Source organism: Thunnus maccoyii, chromosome 20, assembly GCF_910596095.1.
Source record: "Thunnus maccoyii chromosome 20, fThuMac1.1, whole genome shotgun sequence".
NCBI lineage: Eukaryota > Metazoa > Chordata > Actinopteri > Scombriformes > Scombridae > Thunnus > Thunnus maccoyii.
Genome location: NC_056552.1, coordinates 1,280,051 through 1,298,917, shown reverse-complemented (window position 1 = coordinate 1,298,917; position 18,867 = coordinate 1,280,051). Strand labels below are relative to the sequence as shown.

Genomic DNA, 18,867 nt, shown 5'->3' with positions numbered 1-18,867 from the left:
ATTTGGTGTTTGCCCGGCAGTTACTGCTGCTTCTTGAGAAGATGTGAGAGGATGGGCTGGGCACAACCAAGTCTGACAATACAGAGCATTTCATCAAATGCTGTCAGTTTTTATCTAGCTGTTAGAGATGTTAGCTAGATCTTTGGGATGTCAGAGGGGATGTGCAGTGAACCCAGTATCTGTATTTGTATCTATATTTGTTGAGGCAGCAAAATTATTTATATTTATATTTGTATTTGTATTTGAATAAAGGTGGAAATAGGTGTAAAAATCCAGTTTTTGTTTTTATTATGCTTTTAATTTTAGGATACCGGAAGGTCTCGTCAACACCTGCTGATAGACGTAACAGCGGAGCAGAGGAGAGACACTGAGATAGCGATGTAACCGACCTGCGTGCTGCTATTTTACATGATTTTTTCTTCTTGAAAACATTTTTTTTTTTTTTTTAAATTTGTACAAAATAAATGTTTGTAAAAAAAACCCACTATTTGTGCTTTGCCGAATAGTGGCACACTGCTAGATGTTAGCCAGCTGTTAGAGATGTTTTCTTATTTTATTTATAATATTTCATTCAGTTCTTTGAGTTTTCCAGACTTCTGTCTATCAGTCACATCAGAGTGTTGAATATTATTATTATTGTAAAATAATTAAAAACTGTATCTGTTATAGTTAGTGTGTAGTACTCTGTAGTAGCCACATGACGTCACAAACTTCAGCTCCATCAATAAATAAATAAACTGCCAGTAAGAAAAGATGACTTCCCAGTTTGGAGGAGGAACATGACCTCAACCCGAAACTCATGTCACACCGACACACACGGAAACCTGAAAGGATGTGAAGGGGTTAACCTGCCTGAGGGTGTGTGAGGAGAAGCATGTAGCTGCTCCTCCTCCTCCCTCTTTCTTCTCCTTCTCCCTCCTCCTCCTCCTCGTCCTCCTCTCTCCTCCTCCTCCTCCTCCTCCTGCTGCTCCCGTTTTTATGAATGAGATGTAACCATACACACACACACACACACACACACACACACACACACACACACGTACAGTGATGTCAGCAACAGGCCCCTCCCCCACTGATGCGGGAAAAACCTCACGATGAGAAAGAGAGAGAGAGGCGTCCTCATGTTCCCCACATGTCTCTCTCCCATCACCCCCCTCTCTCCTCCTCCTCCTCCTCCTCCTCCTCCTCCTCCTCAGAGCCAGAGGATGAGTAATCCAACAAGGGGGGTGGAGGGGAGCAGTGTGCATCATCATCATCATCATCATCGCAGAGTGTGCAGGACGAGAGGAAACCCTCCTGCTCTCCTTTCACTCAGTCATACAGGAGCAGGCTAATTCCTGGACTAAAAACATGAGAAGGGAGAATTAATATTTCTAGAAAAGCACAGGTACAACACACTGGAGCTGGCTAATTCCTGGATTGCCGAGGGATTGAGAAAAATAACTGACTAATTTTTGGAATAGCTGGAAAAGAAGGCGACATCATGGCTGGTGTCAGTGGATGGTGCCAGGCTAATGCTTGAACAGGAGACTGTTTGACTCTTCGTTTGGATTGTGAGAGCAGACTACTCCCTGAAATATCCATCCTATGTCTTCCTAACAAACCAGCTATTTCTTCCACATGGGGTGTTTCAGAGGCTGGGACCTGGCTAATATCTGGCATCCTTGATCCATAACAGCAGCTCACTGCTTCAGTAACTGGACAGTCTTCTGTGTTAGAAGTCTGTAACCTCCTCCTGGGACCTGGTTAATCTCTGGATCAGCCTGTTTGGCATGTTCTGCTTCTGCCTGCAGAGTTCCCTGCTGAAGCTCCAGGCGCTGGAGGTGGAGGGGGGTCCCTCACTGGGTCCGTCCCCGGAGGAGAGCCCCCCTGCCCTGGGCAGTAAGGAACAGAAGAGCCCCTGCAGCCCGGCTGAGCTCGGAGGGAGGGAGGGGAAGACGCTGGCTCTCTGCCACAGCATCCCTGCCGATGAGAACAGCCCACCAGGTAGATACACCTGTCTGTCTGTCTGTCTGTCTATACCTGTCTGTGTGTCACTGCTGGTCAAATCTAATCCTCACCTGGCGTGTGCATTAACACGTATAGTAAACCCTCAATATCATTGGCTGCTAATAGCCTACAAGGATCAACCCCTATTGTAGTCTGGTCTGATAGGATCCAACGATTGCAGACGTTGTGGTCACATGCTGGTTGTGTAAATACTTTTCCATGGTTACGAAGAAGTACGTATCAAATGACTTGATACCTGAACACATTTGAGACTGTCGACACAACAGGTCGTAATGTCAGTCGCCCAAAAACGAGCTATAGTTAGTTTGAGTGACATTAAAATAAAATAATAATAAAATAATTTACAAAACTTAACTTTCCAATGGAATTCAGTCCAGTTTTAAATCTCCATTAAAGCCTCATGTTTCATTCTATCATATCATTTAGTGCCAAGTGATCAATCGATCATGTGAGCCTGAGTGTGACGATACAAACTATGTTGTACTTTAAAGTTCCAACTCTGAAGGAAATTTACTGTATTTCAGTATTTGCAATATAATTCTTTACACATTTCATTCAGAAACAGAGGAGTCATGTTATGTGAGATGCAGCTGCTGGTTCACTTTCTTTATTCAGATCCCAACAGTTTGCTGTTTGAGGTCTTATTAACCCACACAGTAAGTATATGTGCTGTGGGCCGTATGGCATCAGTGTGTCTGTAGAGTCTGTTTACTGTGCACAGCACGCCACCCGCCATGCAGTGTGAGCGTGATGGCACGCCACCTTGTTGTTTCCCCGTGCGTGTTGTTATTTATAGCACGAGTGCAGAGGTAAAACAAGTGAGACACACTGAGTTACACTCGGCTGCTTCTCTGTTGATGCATCCTCAGATTTTAGATTTCTTCACGCAGGTCTCATATTGGATTTTACGTCTTCTCAGAGCTTCGACCAAAAAACTGACAGTATTTGAAATAACAATGCTACAAATTTTTAATTTGTCAAATAATTAACTTTTTTATATATTCTTTAGAAATGAAATGATCAACAACAATTGTAATAATCACTGAGACTGAGAGTCTGCAGTCATGCTAACAGCTCTGTGAGACTGAAGCTAAATGCTAACATTAGCATGCTAACATGCTAATGTTTAGCAGGTATCAGCTGAGCTGATGGGAATGTCTTTTGTTATAGTTCCTTAAGGTGGATCTAGAGGTTGCTGTGAAGGTTCTAGAGGTTCTTCAGGTCACTGTAGTGGACCTTTAGGACGTTCTATCGGACCATCAGCAGGTTTTGGGAGTCTAGATGTTGGAGTAGTCACTGAGAATGTCCTAGGGGTCTTTCTGGTGGTTGTAGTGGTTCTTTAGGTGGTGTTAGAGGTTATAGTGAAGGTTGTAGTGATAATTTAAGTGATTCTAGATGTCATTGAGGAGGTTTTAGTGGACCTGTAGGTAGTTCTGGTGGCCATTGAGGAAGTTCTGTCAGCTGTATTAAGATGTTGTATTGGTCATTGGTCGTGTTCTAGTTGTATTTTAGGGGGTTCTACTGATCTTTGAGGAGGTTCTAAATGTCCTTTTGATGGTTCTAGCGGCCATTGAGTAGTTTCTGGTGATACTTTAAGAGATGCTAGAAGGTTCTTGGGGTCTATTAAGATGTTGAAGTGTTCACTGAGAAAGTTATAGGGGACATTCTGGTGGTTTTAGTGGTTCCTAATGTGGTGATAAATGTTTTTTTTTAGAAGGTTTTAGTAGGTTCTGGGGGTCTATTAAGACGTTGGAGTAGTCACTGAGGATGTTCTAGGGGTCTTTCTTTTGGTTCTAGTGGTCCCTAATGAGGTTCTAGCAGGTTTTGGAGGTCTATTAAGATGTTATAGAAGTTACTGAGGATGTTCTAGGGGACTTCTAGTGGCCATTAAGGAGATTTTAGGGATCCTGGTTGAACACTTTTGGGAGATTTTTTTTCAATTATCATCAAAACCCCAAATGAGGGGACATCTTTAAAGCAGAGACGTTGATAAGGACTATTTGTGTGAAATAGTTGCATCAGTTTTCATCAGTTTCATCACTTTGCATGATTCATTGACAGTTTTGAGCCTTGCTGCTTCCTGTCCTCGCTGACTCATAAGCTCTGAGCTGTTTGTGAGAACAGAAAAACAAACTGACGTCTGCTTTCGAAGACTCGGTTTCAACAGCAGCTCGACGCAGAGATTCAGACTGTTTAAACAATTTATACTTCACATAATTGCACTTTCTCTGTTTGCATTACATGTCACATTTCTGCTATAATGATCGAGAACTGGATTAGCTTAATAAGAAAGTTCTCATAAAAAGGTCCAACTTACTTGTTGTTTCCAAAACTTTCAACCACATCCCATGACCTTCCTCAGTTATCACTGAACAGTGGTTAAGATGTCCCACCATACATAACCACCTCTTATCATGTGACCCAAATGTCCAAATTTAGCTCATGTGATTGCAACTAAACAATCTCCATGACGACTGAGATACTCCATCTGCCAAGGAAGGCCATAACACGTGGTTGAAAGCACTGGAAAATCCCAGATCAGCTGTTTGTCAAGCTAAAATTAACATTCAAACATGTCTGTGACTTCATGTTGAAATGTTTCCATCCGCTTGTTATCATGTGCATTTTATACTTTAATTAAAATAATTATGGTATATTTATTTTATTTAATGGAAAATAACTTGTGTTTGCAGAGCTGCTGACAGTGTTGACCAGACCTCCACAGTCTCCCAGACACCAGCCTTTAACCGCCATCCACCCCGGCCAGCAGCCCCTGACCCCCGATGGACCGCTGTCCCCCAGCCCTCACCACTCCCCTTACTCCCCCCAGAGGAGCAGCCCCGGGGGGGAGGGTGGAGGAGAGGGAGGAGCAGGAGGAGAGGGAGCTCTTCTCCAGCTACTGGCGGGCGGTCCCAGCCCTCTGCCCTCCCCCCGCTGCTCCAGCCTCAGCCACAGCCTGAGATTCAACACCGACCCCGATACCGCGCCATCACCGCCATGCAGCCAGCAGTACATACTGTGAGTCCACCTGTCTGTTAACATGTCTGTTCAACTGTCTGTCGACCTGTTTAATGGTCTTGTTGGGCCTAGACTTTGAACTCAGGACCCCTGAATTGGAACTAGACCATGAATTTGTTGGCTTTCACTTACGACAAAACTTAAGACTCAACTGTCTTGACTTAATACTTGTTGATCTTGACTCTATGACCTTGTCTTGGAACTTAAATTAGGGCTTGTTAGTCTTAAAGTGGGTCTAGACTTGGGACCAGTTGGTCTTGACTCAGAACTAGTTGGTCATTAACAGCATTGCCAGATGGAAAATGTTAAAATATCCCAACAGAGGCTTAAAATTATCATATTTTGAGGGAAAATTATCGTACGTGAGTCATAACCAAGAGAACAAATAGGTGTAAATGTGTAATATCAGAGAACAGTCTGCTGCTGCAACACCTGCTACATTCACAGACACACTATAAGGTCCCACTGTGAAGATTCACCAATATGAAAACATCTCTAAATTACTAATGTAAAAAACATGCATGTTAGAAGCTATGTAGACAGTGTGATGTTTAGACGTTGCTCTGGACATCTGGGCTACTGTCCAATTTGTTGTGTCTTTCCTCTCCGCTGTAGATGTGAGTTTTAATAATACTGAGTGTCACAAAATGATCTAATTATCGTACATTATGGAAACTTTGGAATTATTGATCGTACATCATGCAGTAGGCAAAATTATCGTACAAATATGATAATTATCGTACATCTTGTCGGTCTTGACTCCGGACTTTCAGATGAATGACATCAGATTCGCTCGTCGCCATGGCAACACTGAACAGTCTCCTGTCTTGTCAGCAGCCTCAGGATCAGATTGTGTGACACTTGTGTTTTGTGTCCCTGCAGCAGTTTGTTGTTTGCACTTTGTTGTGAATGTGAGTCAGACGGGAGAGAGAACACACAGTTCACATGAAGTAAATCTCCATATAGTCCCATATAATTTTATAATCAGTGAAAAGGATTTAAAGGGAAACCTGGTGATCACCCTGCTTGACTCAGGTCAGCTCTGGTGTCTGTATGGTGTGAAGTCTGGTTGAATCTCTTCTCCGCCTCCACCAAAGTAAATCAGCTCCACAAACATCCTGTTACATGATTTCTGGGTAAAATTAAAGTATTTTTAAAAACAGTTTGTTAAATCCTGTCAGAGTGCAGCTCTGAAGATGAAACCGTCTCTGTTTGACCTCTATCTGTCTGCTGCATTAATACATCTTATATAATCCATCCTTCATCATCTTGTCTTCTGTTTTCTGGCCCACAGCCTGAAGCTGATGGTTAAAATGTGTTTGTGACCCAGTTTATTGTCTTCCTGCTTCCTCTCCACTGTCTTTAATGTTTACTGAAGGAAAGAAATGATCTACTTCCTGTCTCTGTCTCTTTTTCTTTATCTAATGTTTGTTTTTATGTTTTTTGAAGTAGAACTCTGGTGATGTTCTATACCTCTCTTCTTGTCAAAAAATCTCATGAAAAACCAACAATGAATTCATCTACTAACAAGTATTGTTATTGATAAATCTCATTTCATGAGCACACACACACCGTCCTGCAGCCAGAAATACTCACTAGTAGGGGTGTGCCTGAATACATATACATTATTCGGCAAAGCACAAACAGTGGGTTTTATACGAATATTTGTTTCATACAAATATTTTAAAAATTATTTGTTGGGGGTATTCCCCAGAGATAAAGTTGAGCTACTGACACAAGCAAAGTCTCCATGAACTGTTGTTCCCCTTCTACTTTCCACAAAGTTAGGTTGTAAAAAATAGGCAATAAATGAAAAGTGTAACGCAAGAATCACCTTTGAAGTTCCTCCCACGGTATGCTGTCTCTGTGTTATGGGTGTACAAATAGATAGGTCTGGCTGCAATGAGGCGATGAGTAAAGTTTTAGCTCAGTAATCGTAATAATTTTCTAAAATTAAAAGTGTCATAAAAACAAAAACAGGATTTTTAAGCCTCTTTCCACTTTTATTCGAACACAAATACAGATACAAATACAGATACTGGGATCTCTGCACATCCCAACTCACTAACACCAAATGTTTAATCTGCCGATAAAAATAGTCCCCAGCAAATGAACCACTTCCGCTGTTTGTTTGTTAAAAACTAGTGATCAGCTGAAATGACTGAACCTATACTACACTATATATAATATATATATGTGAGCTGTTTTTAGAGCTCTTCAGTAGAAACCAATGAGCTTGGAGCTTTAAAATCGACTCCCAACTAAACTTTACATACAGTAATTATTTAAACTGACTGATTTATATAAAAATGTCCCAAAACTACAAATGCTGCAGCCAGATCAGTGAGCCTTTGGTTCAGGGTTGTGTTGGGTGTTTGGACCCTGTTATAACTGCTTACAGGTTTAGTTTAAAAATGAAAATTTATATTTGTGAGATGTTTTTAAAGATTTATGCCCTATAGGAACCAGTGGGCGTCAGACAGTATTCAAAGACAGACTAACAGCAGTCAGACTTGTGCTTCTATTGTAAATCCACTCACAATTAACATTTATGGTAACACTTTATTTTACAGGTGTCTTCATTTTATACTAACTTCCAGGATATTTTGTGAGAAATTTGCAGGTATTTAACGGTTCATTTTAGGACGTTTTACAAAGAGGATGGTGCAATTTGGCACAAATTTTAACAAAAAAGGAGAAAAAGGTGTTAAGTTGATTTAGTTGGTAAATTCCCACTCATTATATTTGGGTTCATACTTGTGACTCTTAACAATTCTTTAACTGATAGTTAATACTCAGTTTTTAGTGTGTAGTTTTATGTGTCAAACGATATATATTAACATATTAGGTTTTTTGATCGGTTCCTAAAAATAGCTGCTGTGTAACTGTATTTCTTTGAAATGGTTGTATAATCTGGTAGATTAGATTGTGCTCATTACAGAGTTTTTAAGAAACAACCTGATAATTGCTAATATGTGAACACACTAAACACTTAATAACTAATCCAACTTCACCTTCTTCTGTTTGTAATGTTTGTTTTATAATTTGTAATTTTTAAATTGCACCACTGTTTCAGTAAAATGTCCTAAAAATAAACCCTTAAATACCTGCAAATTACAGGTATAAACATGAAGGACCTGTAATATAACGTCTTCAAATCTTATTAACTTTGCAATAATTTCCAAATTGACCACCAGGACTTTTATTAGAGAGCTTGAATTTAGAGACCAGAATGACTCGTTGAAAACAATGATTGATTTCATATTTCTAGAGAGAAGTTGAGGCTTTTTGGATGGGAGTCAGTTGGTGGCACTTTAAGTTATTTCCGCTCCACTTCCATTCAGTGGAGTTTTAAATTTTCTTTGTCTTTCTTAGTAAAAACAACAAAAGCTGTTTTTTTGAAGCTGAAATACAAAGAAGTGATTCATGTCAGAATGTCCTTACAGAGAACATCACATGTTTTTTTCTCTCAGTTACAAAAGTTTAATGTTGAACATGGAGTGAGTCTGAACATCGTCTGTCTTCCTGTCTGCGTCTAGGTCTCGGGGTCGGGACAGGACGGAGGGATCAGAGGACGAGTGTCCATCCTCCGTCTCGTTCCTCACCAGACAGATTCAGACCCTGAAGAAGAAAGTCCGCAGGTTTGAGGATCAGTTCGAGCAGGACATGAACTACAAGGTAAAAACAGCCGCGAGCAGAACTTCAGTCCAAAGAAGGTTCAGACCAAAACCAAACTGAGACGCATTCAAGTCCAGGAAAGGCAACAAGTGGCCAGTTCATTTGCCCTGAGCTGAGTCTCAGTCTTCATCCAGAAAACTCATAAATATATATATATATATATATATATTTTCAAAATGTATTAATTAAGTGGTATATTAAATGTTACTTGGCAGATTTTAAGGGGTTTTTATCTCCCAAAAGCACATAAACCCACAGATAATACCTTAATATTCTTTAATGTGTTAAAACCTATTAATTTACACAGTAATTCAATCTCAGAATCGGAATATAAATCCCTCAAAGTATCATAAAGTTTTACCTGGAAACATTTTACACACAATCTTAAATTAATCTCAAACGAGTTAAATATTGTTAATGGTGTTTAAACCATCTTTTCTGATTGAAAAATTGGTTTATATAACTTTTGTTCAGTTCTTTTGATTATTGTGTGCAGATGATGATGATGATGGTATCATGTTGTGTTTGTCTCTTTGTGTCTCAGCCGTCACACAACGATAAATACTCAAACCCAGAGATGGTCAGAGTGATGAATGAACTGGCCAAAGCTCGCAAACAGCTCAAAGGTAAAAAATAAAACCATCACACTGATGTTACTGTCTACAAGTCAATATGTGAAACCCAAAACACTGACTGTCACCTCAACAAAGCCAGTTATTAAACCGTCAACAGAAGAAATGTAGGTTCTAGATGAACAAAATACCAACAGTTCTGGATCCTGGATGTGAAATATTTTAAAGAAAATAAATAATAATATTTAGCAGACTGTATTTCTCTCTAGACTTTTTTATTTTATCTTTTTCCCTCCTTTTTTAACCTGCCCTTTTCTAGGTTGTTGTTTTCTGTTAGTTTATTGTCTCATTTCTGTAATTGCTTTTTAAGATCATGTTGGCAAACTGCTGCAAGGAAGTTAAAAGACATAAACAATTTGAAGGATTTTGCAGCCTTGGTAGATGTTTGCAGGTTTATGTGTTGGTGTGTCTCCTCTGCAGAGCTCAGACTCAGACAGTCGCTGTTTGAGTCGAAGGAGCCGGACGGTCCGGAGAACTCAGAGATCTGCAGGTAACACCGACACGTCTGCTACAGATCACTCACAATACGTCACATCACATTACATCCGGAAGAAGAAGAATGATCTTTATACATTAAAGTCAGGTCAAAGGAAGATGAGATAAGGTTGTTCAGTGTTTTGCACTGAAACTGCATCCTCGAGGTCTAATAAACGTGACGAATACATTTAATTCCTCATAAAACATTTGCAACAGTTTTTTAAAACATTTTGAAACCTGCATAGTTTACATCTGTGTTTACTTGTTAGCAGTCTGCTTCTTCTTCACTGCCACAGAAAGCATTCAGCCGTGTTTTTCAGTCATCTGATGAAACAGACACTTTGTTTTTAATCGATAAAACTTTCTTGAACAAACCAAAGTTTGGAAAATAAAAAAGGTGCATTTAGTTAGGTATTATTCATTGTTTTCAGTTATGTATCCAAAAATGAAAACAGGTTTTATGATGTAAACAGCACAAAGAAGTATTAAATAAACTGTTATAACATGTTTGTATTGAAACGTGAGAATGAAACAGATCCTGCATCAACGACATCGATATGAATCAGTCTTCCAACAATTTGTGATTTATTTATCCAAACATTTTTGTGGTTATCTTATTCTCCTTTTTTCCGCTGAGCTTTACAAATCAAATGTCTGCACACATCAGGTGCATCAGTCAGTGTAAATGTTTCCTGCAGGTTGGCCTCCGGCCAGCAGGCGGCATCAGAGCACAAAGCTTCGCTGGAGGAAACGGTGGAGTCTCTGTTCAGACGACTGAGAGAGAAGAGACAAGCTCTGGGTCTGCCCGACAACATGAAGGTCGGTGTGTGTATAGAAGTGACGCTGCTGCTGCTCTGTAGTCATGGTAACCAGTGATGTACAACTCTGTTTAAGAAAAGCTGCTTTTATAAGGATGAGACCAAGTAAAACATGAACAAAAGTAACAATAACAATCATTGTTCTTTACAAAAAAACAAGTCAAACATTTAAATCTTTAACTACAAGAAAACAGTTTAAATCCTATGATTTATAAAACTAGAGCTGCAATGATTAGTCAATTAATTGATTAGTTGATCGAAAGAAAATTAATCTGCAACTATTTTGAAAATCAATTCATCGTTTTGTTTAATTTTTAAAGAAAAAAAGACAAAATTCTTTGATTCCAGCTTCTTAAATATGAATATTTTCTGGTTTCTTTCGTCTCTATGACAGTAAACTGAATATCTTTGTGTTGTGGACAAAACAAAACATGTGATGACGTCATCTTAGACTTTGAGAAACACTGATCAACATGTTTCATCATTTTATGGACCAAACAACTAATCGATCAATGGAGAAAATAATTGACAGATTAATTGATGATGAAGATCGTTAGTTGCAGTTCTGCATAAAACAAATAATCTGTAAACCTCTTAGTACACATAGTACAGTTTAATCAAATTTTACTGTTTGCAGAATTAATGAGAGGATCTTGCACTTCCTGTTACTATACTATACTATCATATTATGTTTCTAACACAAATGGTGCAGAAGCTGCAATACGTTCAGCATAATACATGATTTAGAATATAAAAATAACACAAAGCCGTCATCCTTTGCTAAAAAGAAATCTAATTTAAGTGTAAAGTAAATCAACAAATCAATCAACAAATAGTAACTGATTATTTTTATCAGCCACAAAAATAATCTGAACTCTTTACATTATTGATCAGGGTAACACAGAATGAGAAAACTGGAGAAATCTCCACAGAAAACAACAAATTCTGATCTTACATAACTTCCTGGTAAACCACAGAGTCCTGGAAAAGAATAAATCTGATCATTGATAACTTTGAGGTCAAATAAATATTGATTTGCTTTCTCTCTTCAGTTCTCTGAGTGCACATGGCGCCCTCTGGTGGTCATTTAACAAAACAGTTGTCAGCATTATTATTACATCATCACTGAGGCTGTGTGTGTGTGTGTGTGTGTGTGTGTGTGTGTGTGTGTGTGTGTGTGTGTGTGTGTGTGTGTGTGTGCAGGAGATGACTCAGGCTCAGATGGTGATGGAGAAGATCACTCTACAGAAATGTTTGCTCTACTTTGAGAGTCTGCATGGCCGACCGGTGAGTCCGACTGTTTTTACCGCAGACTTCATCGTGTGAATGAAGACACAGCGCCACCTAGTGACCACATAACAGGAAGAGACAGAATTTATTGCTTAATACAGTGGTGGAAGAAGTATTCAAATCCTTTACTTAAGTAAAAGTACCAAAACCACAATGTAAAAATACTCCATTACAAGTAAAAATCCTGCATGAAGGTACATAAGTATTAGCAGCAAAATGTGCTTAAAGTAAAAGTTCTGTGATATCAGTCGAGTAAAGGAAAGAAGAAAAAACAAAGTTCTGCCACAAATTTTGCTTCATTTTTCAGTCTTTTTTCTAATCTTTGCTCTTTTTGAAATATTGGAAAGTTTTATGTCTTTGGGCATCAAACAATTATTTATTTGCTCAACAACTCAAACATCTGTAACATGACAAGTAGCCACAACTACACACAGGGATTACACGCCTACTACTGAGTACTACTGATTTAATCTTTAACAATTTGTTGTATTATTTCATGTAAAATGTTCACATGAAAAGTAACTAAAACTGTCAAATAAATGTAGTTGAGTAGAAAGAACAATATTGAGTGGAAGTAGCATCACTTGGAAATACTCAAGTAAGTACAAGTACAAGTACCTCAAAACTGTACTTAAGTACAATATTTGAGTAAATGTACTTAGTTACTTTCCACCACTGGATAAATTTAGGTAAAGATGTCATAAGATACAAAATGGTTTTAAATGTTTCTTTTTATTTAGGAGTGTTAGCTGGTAATATTATCCTTCAAAAATACAACAAAAGACAGATTTGTATTTGTAAAACCTCATGAATAATATCAGCTGATAAATGAAAGAAACAGTCTTACATCATCCTGCTTAGTGCATTTACTCCCCACAACTGTTAAAAAACAAACAAATTAAGGGGAATCTGATAAATAAATATGTATTTATGCTGTGGGTTGTGTGAGGAAAAGTATATAACAGTATCCAATTTTTTAAATGCTCAAATATTAATAATAATACTGGCCTCAAGATCCGATTCATTCTGGCTTTAAATGATGGTGAAATTTATTATCATGATTATTATCTTTAGTCCTCCCACACTGTAATATAGAAAAAGAGTTACTACGATATATAAAACACAGCAGAGTCCTTAAATCTGTGTAAAAATGCTTGTAATATAATTAAACACAAACTAGTTATTAACATATGAATGTAATGTTTACTTACACATAAACATCCAGATTTAAACAAAAGAATGTTTTTTATTATAGTTTAAGCTTTTACTACTATCATTATTACAGCGATCGAAAATGAACACATATGGTTGCTAGGGTGTTGCTAGGTGTTTCTTGTGGTGTTCAGGGTGCTTTTTCAGTTCTTAATGGACACCGAGATGTTGCCATGGTAACTCCACAGCTAAATGACTGTCTCCTGTGTTTCTGTCCGTTTGTATCTCAGGGCACCAAACAGGAGAAGAACCTGGTGAAGCCGCTGTACGACAGATACCAGCTGATCAAACGTTTACTGTGTGCCAGCCCGACTATCACTACCATAGTGAGACACACACACACACACACACACACACATACACAGACAATGGTGAGTCCTTGTTGGACTTTTTTGCCCTGGGTTTTGCCTCTCAGGCCAAATGGAGGTTGCCCTAAGCCTCTGATTGGTGACGCCTGACAGAAAGCTCTGCAGACAATAATGTGAATGTTTAAATTTCAATAATGTTTAACAAATATTTAAATAAAAAGACATTTGAACATTAATCAAAGTGTTCCTGAGACAATGACTGATTCCTGTTGTTGGGCCTTGGCTACAAGTTTGGCTATCAGCAATAAGTAATGATTATCAAAGATAAACTACATGTCTCTTCATTTTCTGTTTTAGAGAGATGGGAAGTCAGGTAGCGGTTAGCTCTGTCTCTCAGTGGAGGTTGAGAAGCTGACTTCATTCCCAAGAACTTAGGGTCAGTTGGGAATTGTTCCAATCTTCTGAGTGGAGAGGGAGTTAACCTTTCATTATGGGAGGAGTGTGAATTGGAATAACCGGAATCACATTGGCTGAATGACTGTAGTGGGGCAGGACGTTCTGACCTAAGCCTTAACAATTCCTCCTTGTGTGAGCAGAGATCTAACTCTGCTGAGTGCAGGTCTTCTAAATAGCGCATGGCTTTCTTATTGGCCGTCTGAGCCTCATGGAGGAGGCAAGCATTTTGCGCTCTAAGGGAATCTATCTCCTTTTCTAGGGCTGGTTTGCTCTGACAGGCGAGGCTGGTTTGTCTGTGGAAGGTCAGAAGCAAGCATAACAATGGGTCTTTGGATGCGGTCTGTGCATCATACCTGTCCTTGAGTAGTGAGTCCATCTCTTTCCTGCACTCACTGAAATTCAACCTGCTGATGAATTCTGGGTAGCCAGGTTCTAGGGTCTGTGCTAGGGAAGAAATAAATGCTCTACACAGGGGTTCTCCATTGTTGTCTCTGGAACGGAGGGTTAGATTAACAGTTGACTAGTACAACAAAACAATGTGGTTGGCTATGGTGTTGCGTGGCAGACACTTTGTAGTGTAGTTTTGGCAGTACACTACCCTAATCAAACAATGGGGTGGCTAAGAGGGGTAGCTACGGCACTGTCTAGTGGCTCTAGTGGGCACAACAGATTTTAACATGCACTAACTGAGTAACAGTCAGAGGATTGTTTCTTAAAGTTGACTCAGGCTGGAATGCATGGCAGTAACAGCTAGAGGATAACGTCTAAGTTTCACAGGGCTGTGGCTCTATCTCTATATCTTACTTGGGCTGGAATGCATGGCAGTAATAGCCAGGTACAAGCTCTCTATGTGTCGCAGGGCCAGTGGCACACTGTGTTTTAATAACAAGGGGAGCACTTGAATTAACAGCCAATTCTGACAGCTTCACTAGATTGTATTGAATATGTGGTATTCGAATGCTGAACCAAAATTCTTACACTTCCTACAGAGTAGGTTCAACCTGAGTGGCTAACAGCAACAGCAATGTCTTAGTTTAACACTAAAAGTGCTTAAAGTGCTAGTTATCAATAACTAGAATAAGATTTGGGTTACCAATTGCTTTAGCTAAAATTGATTTGAAAAAATCAAATCTCACAACACTTCACTTGTTTGTAAGTACAGCTGGATATCTACTCCTGTGGAAGACTAGTTGTTTTGAATATAAAGGCTTTTGGATAGTCTAAAGGTTTTAGATTCCAAAATTTTGGTACTGGCCAAAATTATGCTGAAATTAATGTTGCACAATTATGAATGATTGCCAACAATACTCTGCCTCACACGGGGCACCATTTTGTTGGGTCCTGGCTTCAAGTTTGGCTATCAGCAAAGATAGCAGCTGGAGGTGAAAAAGAGCAAGGAGCTGGAGGAGAAAGAGGAAAATCTCTAGTTTTGATAACCTGGATCCATGGGTGGAGTTTCTTGAGGATTCCTGCTGTTTCCTAGTCTTGAAACATGTGGTCAGCTAGTGAGACCCAACACTGTTGATTTAAACTACATTTCAGGCTGAAGGCTTTTGCTTAATTTATTTTATTTGTATTTGTTTTTAGGAGCATTATTAATTCTTCTGTTATGAAGGCACAAAGACTAATTGTCACATTAATATAAATATCTGTAAATAAATAACATTCACGTTTTGTCTTGAAGAATCCCAGACCTCTTGCTTCCCCACATTTTTCTGAAACCAAACTTAAGCACTTCAAGCTCTGAAGATAAAACCCCATGTTTTCTAAAACAACCTTTCCTGTAGCGCCACCGTCTGGACAAACTTTTCATTTTTATCTGCACCGCTGCTGAAGATGAAAGAAAAGAGGTTGTTTCTCACATGTCATGGCTGATTTTGTCTCACAGGAAGAAGAGGACGGTTCTGATGAAGACCCGATGAACTTGATGACAGTCGACGAACGTCCCGTTCCACCTCCTCGCAGAGTGACCCGGCCCACCGCCGGTGAGGAGGACAGCGACCGGGACAGCGACCCCGCCTTCGTGTCCCCGCTAGATGAGGTGAAGGCCGTCCGTCAACAGCCTGCTCTCACTACGGCCAACCTGCACGAAGCATCCAGGTTCTAATGGTCTTTAACCTAAACCTCAATCACCACTGTACTGGAAAAATACTTTGTTTTAACCTCAACATCGCCGCTCTACTCTATCAAACCAGGTCTCAGCTGCTGGAGTGTCTGCGGGAGACAAGAGCAGAGAAGAAGACGCGACGTAAAGCTCTGAGAGAGTTTGAGGATGAGTTTTTCCGTCAGACTGGAAGGTGAGAGACAGACCTGAGGAAGAAACTGAGCATCACTGAGAAGACATAATATTACCGGAAAACAGTCGTAATGTTTAGAGAAGAGAGTTGTAATTTTTGAGGATAAAGATGTATTTTTTCAGGGAAAGAGTTGCAATATTTTATGACTAGATAATTTTTCGAGAGAAAAAAAGGTAATTTCAAGAATAAAGACAAACAGTCATAACAGAAAGGTCTTTATCTTTAATCTTTATCAGAGTTAACATTTGTGTCCACACAGCCAGGAGCGACAGTGAGTGATTTCACAGACGCTGCAGCTGCTAAACTGTAATTAATTCATTTGTCCGTCTTTCACATTAGTTTTTATTCAAAAATGAAAAATGTCATAGTTTTTGTTTGACTTGTTTTCGTTGTGAAAAAAGGTAAATCAATATTTTTTGTCACAGTTTTCACTCTGCTGCACTCTGAGTTATAAAGTGACATTACAGTTTTTCTGAACTTCTAGTTTGTTGATTTACACTGAGATGTTCTTATTTCCCAACAGAATCTGCCAAAAAGAGGATCGAACTCCCATGAAGGAGGAATACCAGGAATACAAGCAGCTCAAGGCCAAACTCCGCCTGCTGGAAGTCCTCCTCAGCAAACAGGAAGTCACCAAAACCATGTGAGAGGAACCAGATTCCTCACAAAATCTCCTCCAGCCTGTTTTTAATGTTTCTGTGAACACTGGCCTCCTCAGAGAAACTGTCTCCATCTCTGAAGTGAACATTTGTAGAAAACTGTAAATACTCCTGCAGAGTTTTATGAGTCTTAAAAAAGAGACCAGACTCCCCTCTGAACCGTCTGTAACCAGCGTCCTGCAGTGTGTATTTATCTTCCTGCATCTTCGGGTCTGAATTATTTTTTGTACAAATGCATTTATTATTCCAGTCTGGAGGGACGAGGGTGTTTTTAAGGGTTAAACTCCAGAGTTAAATCTGAACATGTTTTCTTTCACTCTTGGACACGTGTTTGATTCAGCGGACCAACACATGTTTTTCTATGGGACTCAGTGTGTGTGTATGTGTGTGTGTGTATGTGTGAAACTGAAAGCACTTTAATCTGTCGCTGTGGTCGTGGAGGACAAAGCCCAGAGCTTTATCAACGGCTCCCCGCATGTTTGGACTCTGCAGTGTTTCGAATGGAAAACTAGCTGAACTTTAATTCTACAAACAGACCAAAAACTGCAGCGTGGCGTCTGAGGATTGAGAATGAAACATACGGTGGCCCCTAAGGACAAAATACTGGACATACAAAAGCACAAACATTAAGAGAAATGTGCTTCAAATCAAAAGATGCTACAAAAGTGAAAACACAAAGATTAAGCGTGTTTCAGACCTGTGTAGTTTAGTCTGGCTTAATGGGATTCTGGTTGGTTTTCCTCCTCAGTTGGATTTGATTGGACAGATCGCAGAGACCCTTTAGAGGAAGTGGTCTCAGTCTGTTTGTGGTGGGAACGTGATCCGACCTCCATCTGACCTGCAAGTTTGAGTTTTAGTCACAGGATGAATCGAGGTCTGATCTGGACTGATAAAGTAGCACCTCCTCCCCCAGACACATCTGACCAATGAGAGAAGAGAACGTTCTCATCTGGCTTTAGTGATGCTTTTTAGTTTGCTTGGATTTTTCTCTGTGTGAAAAAAAAACTGAACAAAGGGGAAAACACACCAAGTTTATCAAGAGGAAACACGAGAAACACGCAAGAGGAATGCAACAAAAACCAAAACACATACAAAAGCTAAACACAGACCTTAAAGGACACATATTCTGCACATTTCCAGCTCTATATTTAAATTCTTGGGCTCTACTGGAATATCTTTGCATGATTTACAGTTAAAAACTCCTTATTCATCCTCTACCGGTCCTTTATGCAGCCCCTCAGTTCAGCCTCTGTTCAGGCCGTTTTAGCTCCTGTCTCTTTAAGGCCCGCCTCCCGATGAACCCACCCTGTTCTACAACAACACATGGAAACACCTTAACAACCACCTTAGCAACAACCTTAGCAACAGCCTTAGCAACCAAGGCTTCAGAACGGATGGCTGTATATGAGCATGAGCAATGAGTCGACGTCAGCTCATCAGCAAGGTAGAAAAAAGTTGCAAACGAACCATTCAGAGCAGGTTGAAGCCCTGACTTTCGACTTGCAGGCAGCATTTCTACATACATTCAGCTCAAGTTTTGTAACTTTGTCCATGTTTAGCCACAAAAAGCAGAAAAAACACCTGCAAAAAGACTCGATAAACAGGACGTGCTCCTGACCACTGGGGGGAGTGATGCGCTCTTTGACCTCAGAGTGACAAAGGTACAGGAGCCTTGTTGGACAAAGGGTGGGACGAGTATTTGCTGCATTTCTCTTTATGTTTGTTCAAGTTTGTAGAATTTTTCTTAACATTTGAATGCTTTTGAATGTGTTTTGTCCTCAGAGGCCACCGTAGAAATGTATGTATAAAGTGGAAATGTGTGGTACAGAAATGCAATGTGCAAATTATTAACATACTGTATGTGAAGATGTTCTTGAAAAGAAAAAACATGGACTGATGTGCAAACATGCATAAGTATTTATATCACAGCACTTTATGTTAAAAAGGGAATTTATTTTTATCCAAAGTCTAATTAAATTATGCAATATGATGTGAACTTAGATCGGTGCATT

At 39.5% G+C, this 18,867-nt stretch overlaps 1 protein-coding gene across 1 annotated transcript; it reads left to right on the top strand.

Annotated features, from left to right (window-relative positions):
• Positions 1-1,772: 1,772 nt before the first annotated feature.
• LOC121886786 (protein FAM13C-like) lies at positions 1,773-17,978 on the top strand. The gene is made up of 11 exons (XM_042397092.1): positions 1,773-1,986; positions 4,704-5,028; positions 8,568-8,706; positions 9,251-9,332; positions 9,759-9,828; positions 10,514-10,634; positions 11,837-11,920; positions 13,366-13,461; positions 15,788-15,999; positions 16,095-16,196; positions 16,720-17,978. The coding sequence occupies exons 1-11, from the start codon at positions 1,773-1,775 to the stop codon at positions 16,841-16,843; spliced, it is 1,569 nt and encodes a 522-aa protein (XP_042253026.1). The 3' UTR covers positions 16,844-17,978.
• The last annotated feature ends 889 nt before the right edge of the window (positions 17,979-18,867 follow it).